The 19,383-nt window shown below is 43.5% G+C and overlaps 1 protein-coding gene across 3 annotated transcripts in view; it reads right to left on the bottom strand.

The window, feature by feature from the left end:
• Positions 1-7,574: 7,574 nt before the first annotated feature.
• The window catches only part of CCHR1.PART0H19orf47 (chromosome chr1.part0 C19orf47 homolog), a 1,064,431-nt gene continuing 1,052,622 nt past the window's right edge, over positions 7,575-19,383 (bottom strand). For all 3 annotated transcript variants that reach the window (XM_044081485.1, XM_044081402.1, XM_044081316.1), the window contains one exon: positions 7,575-8,267. In XM_044081485.1, the coding sequence (XP_043937420.1) occupies positions 7,746-8,267 (522 nt within the window). In that variant the 3' untranslated portion in view covers positions 7,575-7,745. The remainder of the gene's footprint in view (positions 8,268-19,383) is intronic.

The following is a 19,383-nucleotide window of genomic DNA, read 5'->3' as shown; positions in this document are numbered from 1 at the left end:
GTGAATGTCCAAAGAATGTAGTAGTCTCTCACCTTTGTTCTGTGGTTTTGGATAAAAAGTTGGCAAGTGAATAGTTTGGTTTAGAGCCACACTTGATACCACCTTTGGCATAAACGTAGGGTTAGTTCTTAAAGACACCCTGTCCTGGTGGAAGATGAGGAAATGTTCCACTGCCATTAGTGCCTGTGATTCTGAAACTCCTCGCGCTGATGTTATTGCCAGTAGCAGAGCAGTTTTCCAAGAGATGTATTTTAATTCTGCTGTGTTAGCTGGCTCAAAAGGAGGTAAAGTTAATTTTTCCAAAACAAAGTTGAGGTCCCAAGTTGGTGTAGGTGCTGTACAGGGCGGTTTTATGTTTTTAGCCCCTCTGAGGTACTGTTTGAGCAAAGGATTAGAAAAAAATTGGTGGATCCGTGTTGTAATGAGCAGAAATGGCTGAGGTGTGGATCTTGATGAATGAGAAGGAGACGCCCTTGTCCAGCATCTCAGTTAAGTATTGAAGTATTTGAGGAATGTTTGGGACAAAAGGGTCAAGGCTGTGTGCTTGGTTCCAGGCACAGAATCTCTTACATTTATCCGAGTAGGCTTTTCCTGGTGCTAGGCCTTCTGGCCTCCAGAATGACATCCATAACAGTTTTGGAGAGAGGCATTGATTGCTTGACTAAGGAATTTTCCATGCAGCTAGATTTAAGGTCTATAGCTGGCTGTGAAGTATCTGATTGTTGTGCTGTGTCAGCAACTGTGGGATTTGAGGCAAAATCCAGGGTGGTTCTTGTGCTAAGTTCTTTAAGATTGGGTACCAGTGCTGGCGTGGCCAGTCTGGTGCAATCAGGATCATCTTTGGCTCTTCTTGCCTGGCTTTTATGAGTACCTTTGAAAGGAGAGGTAAAGGAGGGAAAGCGTATACTTGCAGGTTTTTCAAGCTGAATGAGATGGCATCCACTTTTCATGCTTGTGGATGGTAGCTCCTTGTGCAGAATTTCTGCAACTGGCAGTTCATTGGGGATGCAAACAGATCTATGTCTGGGCTCCACCATTTTTGTGTTATCATTCTGAATATTTGTGGGTTCAATTCCCATTCGTGGGGGTGCATGATGTTTCTGCTTAGGTCGTCTGCCAGTGTGTTTTTCTCTCCTGCCAGGAATTGTGCTTGCAGATGAACTTGGTAGTCTAGAGCTGTGTTCCACAAGGTCATGGCTTGTCTGCAGAGGTGGTAGGAGTGTGTGCCCCCTTGCTTGTTTATGTACCACATTACTGTGGTGCTGTCTGTCTTTAGTAGTAGTTGTCCTGGATGCAGCAGGTCCTTGAAAGCTATAATTGCATTTTTACAATTAGCATCTCTTTTTGATTGATGTGGAGATGTCTCTGCTGTGTGGGCCACTCGCCCTGAATACATTTTCCTGCATGTGTGCTCCCCAGGCGTAATCCGATGCATCTGTTGTCAGTGTTTGCCTGGCTGTGGGTTGAGTAAAAGGCTGTCCCTTGTTGAGGTGACAAGCTTGAGCCCACCATCGAAACTCCTGTTGAAGGCAAGGAATTAGTGGTATAACTGCTTCCAAATTTTGACAGTGTTGAGACCATACACTCTTTAGGTACCATTGTAGTTTCCTCATATGCAGTGAGGCATATGGAATTAGTAGTATACAAGATGCCATGTAGCCCAAGGCCTGCAGAATTTTCCTTGCAGGGAGTTGCGTCTTTGTTGCCATCAAATGAAAGTATTGAGTCAGTTGTCCCTGCTTGCCTGGCGTGAGATAAGTCATCTGGGCCATTGTGTTCAAGCTGGCACCCAGGAATATTATCTGTTGTGAGGGCACTAGTTTTGATTTCTTTTCGTTTACTGTGTACCTCAGGCAACTTAACTTTTTTACGTACGCCAGATGCTTTAGAAGAATGTCCTTGCTCTCTGCTTGAATCAGGCAGTCGTCCAGGTATGGATAAATCTGAATTCATTTTTGCCTGCAAAATGCAATTACTGGTGCCAGGCACTTTGTGAAGACCCTGGGCACAGTAGATAAGCCAAAGGGCAGTGCAGAGAATTGATAGTGCATTGAACCAGCTAGAAATCTGAGGTATCTTCTGCAGTTTTGTCTGATAGGGACATGCAGGTATGCCTCATTGAGGTCCAAAGTCACGAGCCAAGCTTTCTTGCCCAGCATGGGAAGAAGCTGCTGTAGTGTCAACATTTTGAATTTTGGAACATCCAAGTAAGTGTTTAGAGAAGAAAAGTCCAGAATGGGTCTGCAGGCTTTGTCCTTTCTGGGTACCAGAAAGAGTCTCGAGTAAAATTCTTGTCCTTGCCCCTGTGGTGGTACCTTTTGAATAGCTCTCATGTCCATGAGTGCTGTAATTTGTTTTTGAGCCTCTGCCCATTGATTTGGTGGCAGATTTGGCATTCCTTTTAACCTTGGCAGAGTGTGAAAGTGGAACCTGTAACCTTGAGGTACAATGTTGAGAACCCATTTGTCTTTGGTGATGCAATGCCAATTGTGATGGAAAAGTGCCAGTTTGCCCCCTAAGGGGGCTGCCAAGAGAGCTGTTTGGCAGCTGTAGTGGAAAGTCATTGAGGCTGCTTTTTATAAGGTTGAGGCCTGTCTTCTCCTTCTTTCTGGTCTGGTGTACCCCCATTGTCGAGGCCTGTAAGGGCCTTGCGCCTGATCTCTACCTCTTGGACGTCTTATATCTGCCCCTTTGAGGTCTGTCTGACTGGGAAGGACCAATCCTTTGTTGGCCAATTTCTGCTAAAACGAGGAGGCTGAACCTGTAAGAAATCTTTCACCGTTTGCATAGATTTTGCCTTATCCTCCATCTTCTTTAACACCTCCTCTGCCTTAACTCCAAACACATCCCGCTGCAAAGGTGCATCCAATAATTTGGCCTTAACATGATCTGATAACGTATGTTCTTTTAACCAAGCATGCCTTCTACTGACAGAGCCTGTAACTGCTGCTCTACAGGAGGCCTCTAGGGAATCAATCCCACATTGCAAAGTATGTTTTCCCACTTGTTCAGCTGCATGCAATAAATCCTGCATTTCTTTAACATTAGGAGGATCTGAATCTGGAAGCATCTTTTGTTTCAACTGAGACATCAAAAATTGCTGATATTTTAGCATGTGAAACTGGCAATTCAAGGCTCTCATTGCTAAAGTTGCAGACGTATATACTTTCTTTCCCCATCTGACTATGCTCTGGAATCTGTCAGACGGAACTGTTTTTTTTGCTGATGAGGCCTTAATCTCTTTGGGTCCCTGAGAAATAGTTTCAGGGTCAGCAACAGGGCTTTTGTACAGAAATTTGTGAGAGTCAAGGACTCTGTAATATCTATCAGGTTTAATTGGGGCTGGGGGTAAGGAGTCAGGGTTTAAGCTGGATTCAGTGTACACATCATCCACAATATCTAACACTGGCGGAATAGCAAGGAGTCTGTGTTGAGGCAATAAAAGGAAGTCTCTGAGCCTTTTCTTGGCTTCTGAGTAATCCTGGCCTTCCCAATGGAAATGCTCCCTCATGGTATGTAAGGTCTCCCCAAAGGAGTAGTCTTCAGGCGGAGAGGCTGATGGAATTGATTCCTCAGCATCAGAATCCTCATAAGGGGGTAAAGAATATCCTAGGTCTGAGGATGAATCTGAGGAAATGGACACCTGGTCGGAAGATTCATAGTCTGCATCCTGTCTGGGCCTTTTACAAGGAGGGGGATGGGACCCCCTGATCAGGGTGATTAGGTCTTCGGCCATTTTTAGCATTTGTTTCTTAGGCATGGAAGCCTGTCCTGGAGAATGCTGTCTCTGTTTTTAAGGGGGGCCTAGACTTAGCAGAGGGTTTTAATGGTTAACTGGGTAGGTCTGAAAACACCCTCTGAAGCTGTGGATTTGCTCAGCTACTTCGGTTCCCTCTGAAGGGTTAGTTTCGGTAAGCTGAAAATCTAGATCATCCGAAGGCCCAGCCAGCTCCACGTGGGAGTCGGAGGCAGTTCTGTGGAAGTGGTTGTCAGGGGCTGTGTAGGCGCCTCGCTGAAAACAGGAGTACCGGCGACCGGCCTAGAAGAGGCCTTGTTGTCAGTTTTGAGCCTCGGATGACTGTCCTTGTGCTTTTTATGTATTCCAGTTGTCGGAAGTTCTGACGGCATGGTGTAATTGAACTTTCTGCCAAAATAAGTGTGAAGCAAGACATGCTCATGAAGCCCTGTAGGTATCCTGAGAGAAAGTCGACATCTGATGAAGTTTTTAAATGAAAACGTATGTGTTTAACGTTCATTGTGGTTTGATTAATAAAAAAGTGTGACAATTCAACGGTTTGTGAGCATTTATACAGACCAGCTTCGTGGTGCATCAGAGACATTCATTTGACTGTCTGGGAGCTTCATTGTACGTCGTTGGGTTCTATTTTCATGGAATTCTACAGTATCCAGTTTCTTCCACACCCGGAGGAAGACTTGATCTATAAAGCTCATCTGCCAAGGGAGTCACACAATACGTAGATGGGCCAGACCCAAAAACTTCCAGGAACATTGACTCCTCTTGGGAGGGAGTATCACAGGACCATCCACCCTTTTGCCTGGGAATCTCTAAGATGTCTCAGAAGGAGATAGCATCCAATGGAGATCTGGAGGACCCCCTCCCCTTCACTGAAGTAAATGTCTTTGGTGAAAAACTCCTGAGGGCATTCTAAATGTCTCCTCTTACAAGTTTTTTCGGGGAAGCTCCTCAGTGGGACAATCTGGACAGGTATCCAAAGAGAGGGAAGTCCTCGAGGGGGACTGACTGGATGCTTGACAGGGCCAGCTGTCTCAGTGAAATAGGCCTGAGAGAATCAGAGCTTAGACCCGATGGAGGCAGGGCTGTAGGATCTGAAGAGGATAGAGTAGTCGAATGTCTCAGAGAATACCCTCTCCACTACCTCAAAGACAGAAGGAATGGCAGATGCTGTAGCTGCTCACACTGGAACTGAAGCTGGATATGCCACCATGCCTCAACCCTGCCCAGACCCATGGCTTGAAGGCAGAGTCAGACCTGAGCTATTCAATACCAAAGCTACAAGGACCAGAGACAGCTTCAACAACCTCAGAATGGAAACTAGCCCTCCCGGATCTGGCGCCAATGCTTCAGCTCCAAGACTTCTCCTGGTCCAAAGGAATTGGAGCTGAAGTCAGGGAGACCGTCTGAACTGAAGATCTGTCTTTGGATCTGATGTCGACACTCTCGGGTCTCTTGGAACCGAGGGCTCTGAAATGGCTGGATCAAAGAAGGAGAGATCACTGCATGAGAAGTAGAAGGGAGCCAATGGGAAACACTGGAGGGAATCTGAGCTATGAGGAACTTCCTTATCATCCTATCCACTTCAGTTGCTGAAATGCTCCTGGAGGACTTGATGGAGGAAGAGCTGGACTGGGGCTGAGCCTCTTGCCTTGTGGTCCCTTGGAGGAAAGTAGAATGGAGCTGAGGAGAAACAGGCTCTACAGTGAACCCTGGGGTTTGGGTTCTTGGAGACTTTGTATTAATAGTTATCAGACCAGAGGATGCGGAATCCAACTGCTTATGCTTCAGAACAGAAGTTGTCAAATCCAATTTCTTTTGAACCTTTTGAGGTGCCTCCAAAGATGTAGTAGTCTTTGGGGAGCAGGCTGGAGACCACTTACACGAGTCATTTGCCTCCAAAGCTGTTTTGATCCCCTGGTGCAGAAAGTGGTGGTGGCAGCAATCCCTTTAAAACTTATTTTTAGGGTCGCCAAGGGCTCTGGAATTCAAGGCTGTGTAAATGGAGCAGTCTGTGTTCAGATGAGAAGCTTCGAGGCAGTAGACCAATTCCCTGTGGGCAGAGTTAGGGATCTTATGCCCACTGGAAGTGCATTTTTTTTTAAATCAGTTGGTTTCTCAGTCATGATTATACTGATCTTAGCTAAAGGGCTGAGAATGATTCTTAACAAAAAGGAATAGGACAGTTTTTTTTGGAACGAACAACAATGGTAGGCAAAAAAAAATACCCTCTAAAGGGTAGGAAAGAGGAAGGAAGAGAAAACGAAGTAGGAAAAAGTACAAACAATCCTTTCTCTCCCTATTCTTTTGTGCCTCCTGCTTTCTCCCTTAGCTTTCTTTCTCCACCTATACAGACTTCTCCCCTATATCTTTCCTCCTTATGGCTATGACTCTTTTCCAGTAAGTATATATCTTTTATAAATCTGCTCTCTCTTTCCATTGTTGTTTCTCTTTTCTTGGTCTTACACTTTCTCTTCTTGGTGTTAAAATATGTAATAATGTTTAATATGATGTTATTTAGATTGTCTAGGAAGTTAAAGTCCTATTCTTTTTTTTGGTAACAATGTTCATTTCTCTTTCCTTGGGCTTACACTTTCTTTTCTTGGTTTTAAAATAAATATGTAATAATGTTTATTATGATGTTATTTAGATTGTCTAGGAAGTTAAAGTCCTATTCTTTTTTTGGTAACAATGTTCATTGTCTACGTCCTACCAGTCTGTAATCTGTTATTTGTGCTCATGATGCATCTCTTTTGTCTATATGTGGAGCTTTTCTCCCCGGGCCTCTGCTGAAAATGGAAATATATCCAGTTAGACTAGCCCGGTTAACAAATGTAAAATAAATAAATAAAATAAATACTGACAACTCCCCTGAGGTAGAAGTAAATAAAGAAACTACCACACAGTAAAAATCTCGAAAATCAATATGCCAGGTAAGGGAGATGGGTGAAAAAGGAAGCTAGGAAGTTCTAGAGGTAAAGAATGTTGACTTACAGTAATAAGAAACACCAGAAAAAATGCTACGAGAAAGATCCACATCTGTAGAGATATGCCAGTAAACAAGATCTGATGTATAGCAGGTTGACTGGGGCATTATGGGTAAATGGGGAAATGAGAGTTGGATCCCAGACCCAATCATTGAGGAACAAATGAAAAGGACATAAGATCCTTAAAATACTGCACATGCCATAAGTCATGAAATCTACAAATCTAAATAACTTTATAATCAACTAGACAGTCTGAAAAACTCATATGAGCTGCAAATTAAAAATTACAAACATTTCCTAATTCATAACTTAGTCAAATGTTACCATAGTTTATTACAAAGGATATGTTCAGAAAGATCTACTCCAATGTAAACCACCAACTACAACCTTTACATCACCATCCTGGATTATTCTTCTGGACCACCTCAAGGATCCGATATAAAGCCCTCGTTATCTGGAAAAAAGGGGCTTGCCAAAGTTACAGGCATTAATACTGTGGCACTGAGAGAAACAATATATTTTTGTTAAAGCAACTAGCTTTCTATAATCAAAAAATCACTCTTGGTACATTTCTGAACAGGCCAAAAAAAATCTGACCATTACTGGAAGGAGGGTAACTGGATGACTCTCTCAAAAAACCCAGCAAAAAATCATGCTGGCAGGGGACAGCTAATTTCATCTATAGCTCTAGCAATTAACTGATGCACAAGTCTCCCTCCAAAGGATTATCTAGGTCTTTCAAAATATGCAAAACACTAACCAGATATGGATTTGAAACTGCTAGCTTTCTCCACTTGCTTCAAATTTTAAAAGTAAAAAACACAAGATGCGTGTTCCTTGTTAAACATTTTTACTTTAGTAAGCAAGACGGTATATAAAGGTTTTCAGAAATCACTTTTTTTTACTGCAAAAGAATACAGGTTTTCAAACATTCATTAAATTACACTTTAGCGGATCTGGCTCTTTACTATAAACGCAGTGCTTAACTTCAGTTAATATGAAACTCATTTGCTAGTACATTTCTTATCACTAGATAAACTTACATTTTGAAGTTTTTTTCTCCCAAGTCTTTCAAACACACTAATATTTTTTGTGCTGTCCATTTGTGCACCACACATTTCGCTAGTGCTGCGCACTTTTGCATTACCCAGTGTCCTACTGAATGTTATTCTGAAAGAAGGCACAGACTTGGTGCTAATAACTTCACTGTCTCGAGTCTCTGTTGGCTTATCCTGTTTTCGCTTTGCAGAAGCATTAAGAGTTGTTCTTGTTTTCACTTCACTGGCAATTGTGCTTTTATTGCTGTTTGGTAACCTCGGGAGATGTGAAATAGCTGTCACTACTGGCTTGTCTTCAGAAGACGAATGCTTTGATGTTTTCATGGATGCTGGTGGCTTTTTACTAAAAGCTGTTGAAGTTTTTTTTAGCACTCCTGCATACTGAAGGACAGATCCATCATCGTCGCTATCTACAATTTTTCCACCTTCTTCTAATTCCTCACCAAGTCGGCTGAACACTCCTGTAGGCTGTTGAGATTTAAAATAAGTTTAGGCCATGGACATGGAAGTATTGTGCAGCAGTATAAAAAAACAAAAAAAACAAAAGTTACGTGCTTACCATAGAGATAGATCCTTGTTGTCTCTCTCTGTCTGGTTCAACCTATGGTTATTTGATTTGACTTGGATCAGAGACTGGCCATATCCTACAGACTTCAGACCTCAAGCCCTTTCTCCTATACCAATAATCGCCCACCCAACTAGGATTACCTCAAATTGAGTTTGCCCCTCTTTGCAAAAGCTTCCATCACTTAATCCCAAAAGAAACAACTAAGGACCCCAACAGAGGAGGAGCACAATCCTCCCAACTTGGTTGTCCCATGATCGAGCCACACCTACAAGGCAGGGAGGGGCAGATGGGAGGGAAGACTGAACCACATGGAAACAAACATGGATCTATTGTTATGGTAAGTACGTAATGTTCATATCAGATTTTGTCTTTTCCATCTGGGTTCAACCTGTGGGACAGAGTCCCCAGCCACGTAAAACCCAGGATGGCCCTAAGGAACAACATTGCCCAATATGGTGGAACCACAGGGGGCCCTAGACCTCGACTGACTATTCAATTTGAAATGGGACACAAATATGTGAGGGCCCACCCAAGTAGAAGCAACACAAAAATCGTCCAAAGCAGCTGTTGAGAAAAAGGCTGTAGAAGTCACTTGAGCACTAGCAGAAAGATCTTTCAGTTTGAGGCAAGGCCTTCTCTTTCAAACTACACCCAAATGAAATACAATCAGACAGCCAATTGGGGAGAGTAACCCTAGACACTGGGGCACCCAACCAAGCCTTTAAAAAAGAAACAAATAATTAACTAGATTTCCTGAAAGACTTGGTGCTGTCCAAATAAAAAAAGTTATGTACTTACCATAATGTTCCATTTGTGTTGTCCATTTTCATTCATCCTCAACCTATGGGTCTGGATCTGATCGTCAGAAACGACTTGGCTGTTACACTAGCTAGTGGTCTCTTAAATTCTTCAGCTCCTTCCCTACCCATAATGCACAACCCCTATTATCCCTCAGAGCTTGTTTGCAGCTTCACAGGAAGACCATAAAGGAATAACCAGTAATGAAGTAAAATATAAAGGACATTGCCAAAAGTAGAACAGGTAATCTTATTTCTCCCTGAATCAAATATGAAAATATGGAGGAAGTCGCCATATTTGGAGCTCAGTACAACGGACTGCGGTGTGTTGAAGCTTCTAATTCCTCCAGATGCCAGAGATTAGAGAAAAGGAAGGGGGTTGTGGGTAGGGAATTGAGGATGAATGAAAATGGACAACACAGATGGAACGTTATGGTAAGTTCATAACGTCTTTGCCCGATGTCACTTTTCATTCATCCTCAACCTATGGGTCAGATTCCCTAGCTATCTGAATGTTTGGGTGGCTTCAGCGGACTAATATTTTGGGTAGATTGAGCAAAAGGCTTTACTACTCCAGGACCTCAGATCTAATTGTAATGAATGGCAAAGGTATGAAGATATGGTCAAGATGTAGCCATACATATATCATCCTTAGAGATTCTGGATTAAAAATAAAGCTAAAGCCATAGATCTGACTGAATGATCCTTTTGTGGTTTTGGTAGGGAAAGAAATTCCTTGTAATAGATAAATGAAACTGTCAAACTATACAGCTGGGAGCAAGTTTGACACATTTGCAAACTTGTTCTGTTCAAGAATAGGATTGGTTGAACAAACTTCCTAACATGTTATACATATAGTGCGGTTAGGAATATAACTGTCTATGAATAATTTGTAAACACAATATGTATTCCCCCTTATTGTAAACTACTGCAAGGGAAATACTTCAAAGCGTATAGCATCCATTTTGATTTGCATGGTGCAATGGAATCTGTAGAGTAGTACTGTCAAAAAATGGCTCATACTAAAGATTATCTTCACAGTATGGAGAGAATTTGGGAAGAATCCTGGAATCCTACATAAAAGTAGAGAGAGCTGTGAGTTGCAGTTTGAAAACTGATTCTGCGCAGAGAGAATGTTTCTCACTGCTTTTCCACATCATCTTCCATTAGGCTTCTTATAGAATGAGAAGAATATATTGGTTTATGTCTTTCTAGAAAGCCTATGGGTACTTTGAATGGGACGGATTTGACAGACGGTGAATACTGTGTCTTACACAAGTTTATCAAGGTAGAAGATTTAGCCATAGAAGGGATCCAGCTCATATTGTCAGATCTGACAGTAGGTTCACATCATTTTGGCTTTTTTGTTGGTATTTGAGTCTGAGATTGCATCTTTATGACACCTATTTATGAAAACTCTGAAGCCAGGGAAGGAGATAGCTTAGGAGACAAGTTCTTAAAAGATTTAGCTTTTATAATTAACTTATTCAACAATCTGATGAACTAGTACCATCACATAAAGCTAGTATTTAATAGGAGTAGTAGGGTCCGATTTGAAGTCTGAAGCTCAAACCTAACATCTGAACAGCTTAATAGAAAGAGGGACAGATCACAACACCCTTGGATCCAACACCTTTAAGACCTGGCATGCAGTACTGTAAAGATTAGTAATTTTTCTTCCTTAGGCAAATACTAAAAATGTAGACCTTTTGAAGGGTCTTAGTATTTGAGGGATTAAAGCTCCAATAATGTTGCATATGAAGTGATTTAACAGAATGTATAACAAATCTCTGTGTATAGAGTGGACAGGTTTAGTCCACCACAGTAACAGCAGGTTACTGTAGAAACTCCGTAACTAGCATGTGTTCTCCTTATGGGACAGTGAAAAAAGTATTTTGAGAGAAAGTTAAAACTACGATGTAATAATTTTACAGAGGGTAGATGATTAGAAATAACTGCTATAAGGGAGGGAAGCAGATAAGAACATATTTCTGTCAGAGTGAAATAAGGAAAAATATAAAGAAAACAGTTGTCTTCACTGCAAAGCCTGAGAGCTGAAGACAGCCACGTCTAGATTCAATAACAGCAAATGAGTTCTGAGGGATATAGGGGTTATGCATTATGGGTAGGGAAGGAACTTGAGAGATTGTTAAGAAGCCAAGAGCTAGTGTAATGGCAGAGTCAGATCAGAGGATTGGATCCGGATCCATAGGTTCAGGATGAATGAAAATTGACGTCAGATCCTCAATTGTCTACGGACATGATGAAAATCCAGTAAATATTTCCCCCTCATTGGAAAATTCAGGAAAGAACACTGGCAAATAACTTGACTGAATTAAATTGTTCTCCATTGCCACCTTTGGGTGAAAGCAGAATCAGTTCAATGAGACACACTGTCTTTATGAAAAACCAAATATGGAGGCACTAAGGCCTGCAAGTTCTAGCACACATGCTTGGTAGAAGTAACAGTCACTAAAAATACAGTTTTCCGAGACAACTTCAAGTCAACCTGAGAGGAAGGCTCAAACCAAGGTGCACCAAGCACTTGAAACATAAAAGGAAGTCGCATAGAAGAACGGGATTCCTAGACAGGGCAACACAACAAAAAAGTTCCACTGAGAAAAGCTTTGGAAATGTATTCTCTGCCAGTGATAAATAGTACAGTTTTGTACCTACCATAAATGTAGATGTTCGAGTGCTAATACAGCTGCAGTCATAACAGATGGGTTTTTCCTGCCATCAGGCGGGTCCTCGGTCGGCCGAATTCCAAAGTCTAGGTCCGGCGTCAGATGTCGTCGCTTCTTCCCTGGCGTCAGTGCGACAGGGGTATAAAGGAACCAGCCAACGCCATTTTCTTCAGTTTTTCTTGTCCCAGATGTCAGGTGCCCCCAGAAGGAAGGCAATACATAAATTTATGTAATAATGCAATGAAGTATAATCAAAAAACAGTAGTTGCAAAAGCAAATACACCATAAAAAAATACCCCAATCAGGTTGTATGAGGAAGAATTAGCCATTAGGCCTGTCCCAGAGGGGAAGGACGGAGGGAAACCTGGACTGCAGCTGTATTAGCACTCGAACATCTACATTTATGGTAGGTACAAAACTGTACTATGTTCATCGTGCATACAGCTGCAGTCATAACAGAGGTTTAGAATACCAAAGCTAAAAAAGGGGTGGTAGGCACTATGTGGAACTAGGAGGAGCCAGGATGCCCTGCAAGACTGCAGTGGCAAAGCCTGCTCTAGATTTGGAGTATAATGGTAAGTGATAGTGCTTGGAGAAAGTATGTACAGAACTCCAAGTGGCAGCTTCCAAAATATCTTTGGTAGGAACCCCCCTGAGGAAAGCTGCAGAGGTGGCTGTGGCCCTTGTGGAGTGAGACCTAATGCCTGCAGGTACAGTTTTACCATAAAAAGAGTAACAAAAGTGTATGCAGTGGGCTATCCATTTTGAGATTGTCTGTTTGGAAATATGCTTCCCTTGAGCTCCTGTAGCATAGGACACAAAGAGTTGCTCTGATTTTCTGAAAGGCTTTGTTCTGTCCAAATAATAATGTAGCTGCCTATGAATGTCCAAGGAATGTAGTAGTCTCTCCCCTTTGTTTTGAGGATTGGGGTAAAAGGTAGGTAAGTGGATAGCCTGATTCAAGGCTACCCTGGATACTACCTTTGGCATAAAGGAAGGGTTGGTTCTAAGGATACTCTGTCCTGATGGAAAATGATGAAAGGCTGCACAGCCATGAGGGCTTGTAGTTCCGAAACCCTGCGAGCTGAGGTGATAGCCAGCAGGAAGGCTGTTTTCCAGGACAAATATTGCAGTTCTGTTGAGGCAGCTGGCTCAAAGGGAGTCAAAGTAAGTTTTTCTAGAATGAAATTGAGGTCCCAAGCAGGTACTGGTTGTTTCCTTGGGGGTTTTATATTCTTAGCCCCTCTGAGGAACTGTCTTAAGAGGGGGTGAGAGAATAAAGGAGGATCAGTGTTGTATTCTGCAGAAATGGCTGAGGCATGGATTTTGATGGAGGAGAATGAAAGTCCTCTGCTTAGCAGCTCAGCTAGGTACTGTAATATTTGAGGTAAATTCAGTATTCCAGGGTTCTGGCCCCTTTTCTCATTCCAAGCACAAAACCATTTCCATTTTGCGGAGTAGGCTTTTCTAGTAGAAGGTCTTCTAGCCTCCAAAATGACATCCTGCACCTCCTTGGAGAGGAGGGTCTGTTGTGATTTTAAGGAATCTTCCATGCGGCTAGATTGAGTGTTTTCAGCTGACTGTGAAGAGTTTTGAAGTTGTGCTGAGTCAGTAGAAGAGGCATTAGAGGCAGGATCCATGGTGGGGAATGAGTCAGGCTCCTCAGGAGTGGGTACCAGTGTTGTCTTGGCCAGTCTGGAGCAATGAGAATCATCTTTGGTCTGTCTGCTCTGGTTTTTAATAGAACTTTGGGCAGCAGAGGAAGAGGTGGAAAGGCATAAACTGTTATTGTTATCCAACTGAAAGAGTGAGTCCACTTTCCAGGCCTGTGGATGAAAGGTCCTTGAGCAAAATTTGCCAATTGGTGATTTCTGTGGGAGGCAAAGAGATCAATGTCTGGCCTTCCCCATGCTTGAATTAACTTTGAAAAAACTTGAGGATGCAACTTCCATTTGTGTGGATCTGTCATATTTCTGCTTAGGTTGTCTGCCAGCGTGTTTTCCTTGCCTGGCAGGAACTGTGCTTGAAGCTCGATTTGCAATTCCAGAGCCATGTTCCAAAGAGACATGGCTAGCCTGCATAGGGGGTATGAATGGGTTCCTCCCTGTTTATGTACCACATTACTGTGGTGTTGTCTTGTCCTTATCAATAGCTGGCCTGGATGCAGCAGGTCTTTGAAAGCTGTAATAGCATTTATTACTGCTAGCATTTCCTTTTTATTGATGTGTAGGTGCTTTTCTTTTTGGGACCATTTGCCCTGAATGCACCGATCTGTCATGTGCGTCCCCCAGGCGTAATCCGAGGCGTCTGTTGTGATGACTTGATTTGCTTGAGGCTTGCAGAATGGTAGACCTGTGTTTCTTTGGCATGCTTGAGCCCACCACAGAAATTCCTTTTGAAGACATGGAATCAGTGGTATTATTGTTTCCAAACTGTGGCTGTGCTGAGACCATAGGTTTTTTAGGTACCACTGAAGTTTCCTCATATGCAGCTTTGCACATGGGATTAGTAGGATGCAAGATGCCATGAATCCCAGAGCCTGCAGGATTTTCCTTGCAGTCAGCCTGGTGAAAGTTGCCAGTTTTCTGAAGTATTGAGTTAGTTGCCCTTGTTTCTCTGGCGTAAGGTAGGCCATCTGGGTGTTTGTATCCAAGCTGGCACCTAGGAAAATTATTGTTTGAGAGGGTACTAGTCTTGACTTCTTTTTGTTGACTGTGTATCCGAGAGATTTCAACAACATTATTACATACGCCAGGTGTTTCAGAAGTATGTGCTTGCTGTCCGCTTGGATCAGGCAGTCATCCAAGTATGGGTATATTTGTATCCCTTGAAGTCTGCAGAAGGCAATTACTGATGCCAGGCATTTCGTGAATACTCTGGGCGCAGTAGATAAGCCAAAGGGCAATGCAGAGAATTGATAATGGGTTGAACCTGCAAGAAATCTGAGGTATCTTCTGCAATCTTGTCTGATTGGGACATGCAGGTATGCCTCCTTGAGGTCCAATGTTACCAGTCAAGACTCCTTGCCCAGCATGGGAAGAAGCTGCTGTAATGTGAGCATCTTGAATTTTGGCACGAGTAAAAATGTGTTTAGGATGGATAGGTCCAAAATAGGTCTCCAATCTTTTCCCTTTCTTGGTACCAGGAATAGCCTGGAATAAAAACCTTGACTGTGTTCTTGTGCAGGTACCTCTTGAATAGCTTTCATGTCCATGAGATCTGAAATTCGTTTTTGTGCATCTGCCCTTTGATTGTGTTGCAGGTTTGGCATGCCTCTCATTTTTGGAAGGGTGTGAAAGTGGAATCTGTAGCCTCTGTCTATAATGTCTAGGATCCATTTGTCTTTTGTGACAATATGCCAATTTTTTGAAAATAATGCCAGTTTTCCGCCTAAAGGTGCTGCCATTTGAGCCTTGCTTGGCATGCAAAGGAGAAAGTCATTGGTTCTGCTTTCTGAATGGCTGTGAACTATCCTCACCACCTCTTTGTGTAGTTGCTTGCCATTGTCTGCCTCTAAACGATCCTTGAGATTGCCCTCTACCCCTCGGGCGCCTGTATCTACCTCTTTGGGGTCTGTCCGTGGCTGGAAAGGACCAATTTTTGGAAGGCCAATTTCTACTGAAACGTGGAGCTTGTACCTGTAGGAAATCTTTCACTGTTTGCATTGATTTTGCCTTTTCCTCCATTTTCTTTAATACCTCCTCAGCTTTAACACCAAACAATACATCTTTTTGCAGAGGTGCATCCAGTAATTTAGCTTTAACATGATCTGGTAAAGTTTGCTCTGAGCCAAGCATGTCTACGTATGACTGATCCTGTAACAGCCACTCTACATGAGGCCTCTAAAGCATCAAAACCACATTGTAAGGTATGTTTACCCACTTGTTCTGCACTATGTAACAAATCCTGCAACTCCTTCAAGTCTGGTTGTTCAGGTTGTGACATTTTGCTTTTCAACTGTGATAACAGAAACTGTTGGTACTTTAACATATGGAACTGACAGTTTAATGCCCTCATGGTTAAGGTGGCCGAGATGTATACCTTCTTCCCCCACCTTTCTAAAGCTCTGGTATCTCTCTCTGAAGGTAATGGATTTTTAGCAGTGGAGGCCTTAATTCCCTTGGGACCCTGTGAAATAGTTTCTGGGTCAGCCGCATGGCTTTTGTATAGAAACTGGTGTGAATCAGGAACCTGGTAATACCTGTCAGGGTTGACTGGAGCTGGAGGTAAAGAATCTGGGTTAAGGCAGGACTCCGAATAGACATCATCTAGTATGTCTAAGACGGGAGGTATAGCCAGAGGCCTGTGCTGAGGGAGCAAGAGGAAATCTCTAAGCCTTTTCTTGGAGTCGTACTCTTGGCCTTCCCAGTGGAAGTGTTCCCTCAAGGTATGTAAGGTTTCCCCAAAAGAGTAATCCTCAGGGGGGGAGACAGAGGGAATAGACTCCTCTGCATCAGAATCTTCAAAAGGGGAGTAAGAATGTTCCTGGTCTTCAGAATGTTCTGAAATAATGGAGGCCTGGTCTGAAGAAGGGGATTCTTCCTCCACTCTGGGCCTTTTGTCCGGAGGGGGTTGAGAACCCCTGATAAGAGTAATCAAATCCTCAGCCATTTTGAGCATCTGCTTTTTAGGCATGGGGCCTTGAGAGGGGCCCTGTGGGGCTTGTCTTTTAGTATGCATGGCTGCTTTGGAATTAGTGAAAGCCTGATGGAAAAAGAAGATGAAGGCCTGAAGACACCTTGAGAGGTGGCAGGCCTGTCTAAACTCTGAGATTCACTGCCAAGAGTGGCTTCGGTATCAGTAGTCGGGGTGTGGGCTGAAGAGCCTGCGACCTCGAGCACTGAAGACACTGCCAATGAAATGTCACCGGTAGTCAGGGGCTACGTAGGCGCCTCACTGAGAACTGGACCACCTGTAGTCGGCTTTCGCGTGGTGTCGGTGGAAGTCGCGGACCTCGTATGTTGGTCCTTATCTTTGCGTCTTTTACTTAAAACTTGAGTCGGAGTATCCGACGACATAATGTAATTAAACTTTTTGCCAAAATAGTGTTGGGCGAACTCCGCCCGACGCTTAATAGTGCGTCTGTTGAATGTAGCACAAAAACTACAGGCCAAGACGTCGTGGTCTGGACCTAAGCAAGGAATGCAGAGGGAATGAAAATCCTTATGCGGTATTTGCTTCCCACATGAAATGCAATTATTAACTTTGTCTGACATCGGTCTGAGGCAAGAAAAGTTTCCAACGGGTACTTAGCTTTCAAGAAGTCTTCGGTTGAAAAATATTCATAATCTCAGGAGCTGGCCGACCGGCACTTGCGAACTGCTTCTGCTTCGGGCACCACGCGGCAAGAAAGACTGGAGAAAATGGCATCGGCTGGTTCCTTTATACCCCTGTCGCACTGACGTCAGGGAAGAAGCGACAACATCCGACGCCGGACCTAGACTTTGGAATTCGGCCGAACGAGGACCCGCCTGATGGCAGGAAAACCCATCTGTTATGACTGCAGCTGTATGCACGATGAACATCTGGAAATAGCTATCAACTGTACCTTAGCAGAGTAACTGGATCCAGAGTTAAACAAATTAGCAAGTCCAGAATCACCACCAAAGAAGCTGACAAAGGGTCCAAAACCTTTAGAGTCAGCCCAACAAGTTATACGCTTCAACATACCAGGACATACTCTACAGACACCTTCTGAGAAGACAAAACATGCACCACTCTGAAACCTTGGAATCTCTGGCTATCAGGAAAACTGGAGAAACCATGCATTTAATCTGAGCATCTGAAAATCAGGCAGATCCAGGCCCACTGGGTGAGAAAATCAGATTTGGAATTGGATCCAGCAGCCAAGACGAGGCCAAAGAAAGGGGAACTACATCTGATGGGGCCGAAAAGGAGCAATAAGGTTACCAGTTGCTCTGCAATGAGCGGTCTTCTGAAGAAACTATCAATGAGGTCGGAGAATACATACAAAGGAGACCTGGGGGAGGGGGTTCAAGCATACAGAAAATGGTCCTGAGGACTGAGATATAACAGCTGCTGCACACAGGTGGCAACATGGAGTGCCCCACAGCCAAAAAATCTGAGCCGCAACCCTTAGACTGAGGGACGACTCGTGAGGAAAAAGAATGTTCCTGCTCAGACTTGTCTGCTAAAATATTGGATTTCTCTGGAATGTGCACTGCAACCAGAAATCAGAGACAAAATTGCCCACTGCCAAACCTTCATAGTCTCCTGACAAAGGGGAGTAAGAAAGGTTTCCTCCCTGCTTGCTCAGATACCAAATGACATACTCTCCAACTGAAATGGGATCACACTCTTGAGAAGACCATCTCAAAAGGCCTGCAGCGCAGAGAGGACCGCTTTCATCTCCAAGACAACTGATCTGAAGATTGGCCTTGGTCATGGAAAAGGCCTCTTTGGCAGTCCTCCATTTAAAATTCCCCATCTACCCTAGAAGAGAGGTGTCTGTTGTGACCTTGCCCAGTGAGTGGGGGGGGGGGGGCTATCCCCTGACGACAGGTGATGATTCAGGGGAAGAGAATAACCACCTGATCTGATCTCAACACGTTTGTTGACATGATGGGAAACTCCATCAGATGACCAGTGCAATGCTAGAGTGCACTCTATAATTGCCCACTGCACGGCTCTCATGTGGTGCTTCACCAGGGGAACTAAGCACACAGCAGCCACAATGTACCCCAAGAGCTTGAGAACAAGGGGTGAAGACTGACTTTTTGATAGTTGACTGATCCCCATTGCACAGCTGGAGCAAGGTGTCTCTGGCCCCGACTACAGATGTTCTCTTGTAGAGGCAGTTAAGAGCCAATCATTCAGGTAACAGAAGACCTGGAACCCTTTGCAGCCTGAGTCAGGCTGCTACTATGACTGCCATGCACTTGATACACACATAGGGGCAGTGGTGAGACCAAATGCCAGCACTCAATTGATGAGGATTGGCTCCCAGCTGGAAATGCACAAACTTCCTAGAAGGCCTCTCAATCTTTACACAATGGTAGGCATGCATACTTGAAGTCTATCAAGCACAGCCTGTCCTTCCTCAAGAGGCAAGATGGACTGCATCATGACCATCCGAACTTGACCTGTTTGGTTTAACTTGCTCAAACCCAAAACTAGCCTGAGGTCCTTGTTCTTTGGAACCAAAAAGAACCTTGAACTTCAACAGAACTCAGATAGTACAGTTATGTACACTTACCATAAATGTAGATATTTGAGTGTATTCACTGTTGCAGTCATTACATTTGGGTTATCTCTCTTGCAGTAGCCCTGAGTCGGCCTGATTAACAAAGTCTTGGGTCCTGCATCAGTTGCTGTCCCTTCTTCCATGTCATCAGGTCGTCAGAGGTATAAAACATGCAGCTGATGCCATTACATCAGTTTTTTCTTGCCACAGATGTCAGGTGCCCCCTTAATGAGAAGCAAATTAAATCTATCATACAAAGATATATCTCCAACAAAAAAAGCAGATACACCAAAAAGCTTTTTGAGCATAGTAAGTGAGAGTAGAGGTA

This window comes from Protopterus annectens, chromosome 1.part0 (genome assembly GCF_019279795.1).
Source record: "Protopterus annectens isolate FY-2018-M chromosome 1.part0, PAN1.0, whole genome shotgun sequence".
Lineage (NCBI taxonomy): Eukaryota > Metazoa > Chordata > Ceratodontiformes > Protopteridae > Protopterus > Protopterus annectens.
The sequence above is the reverse complement of the archived record's forward strand: the minus strand, read 5'-3'. Positions and strand labels throughout refer to the sequence as shown.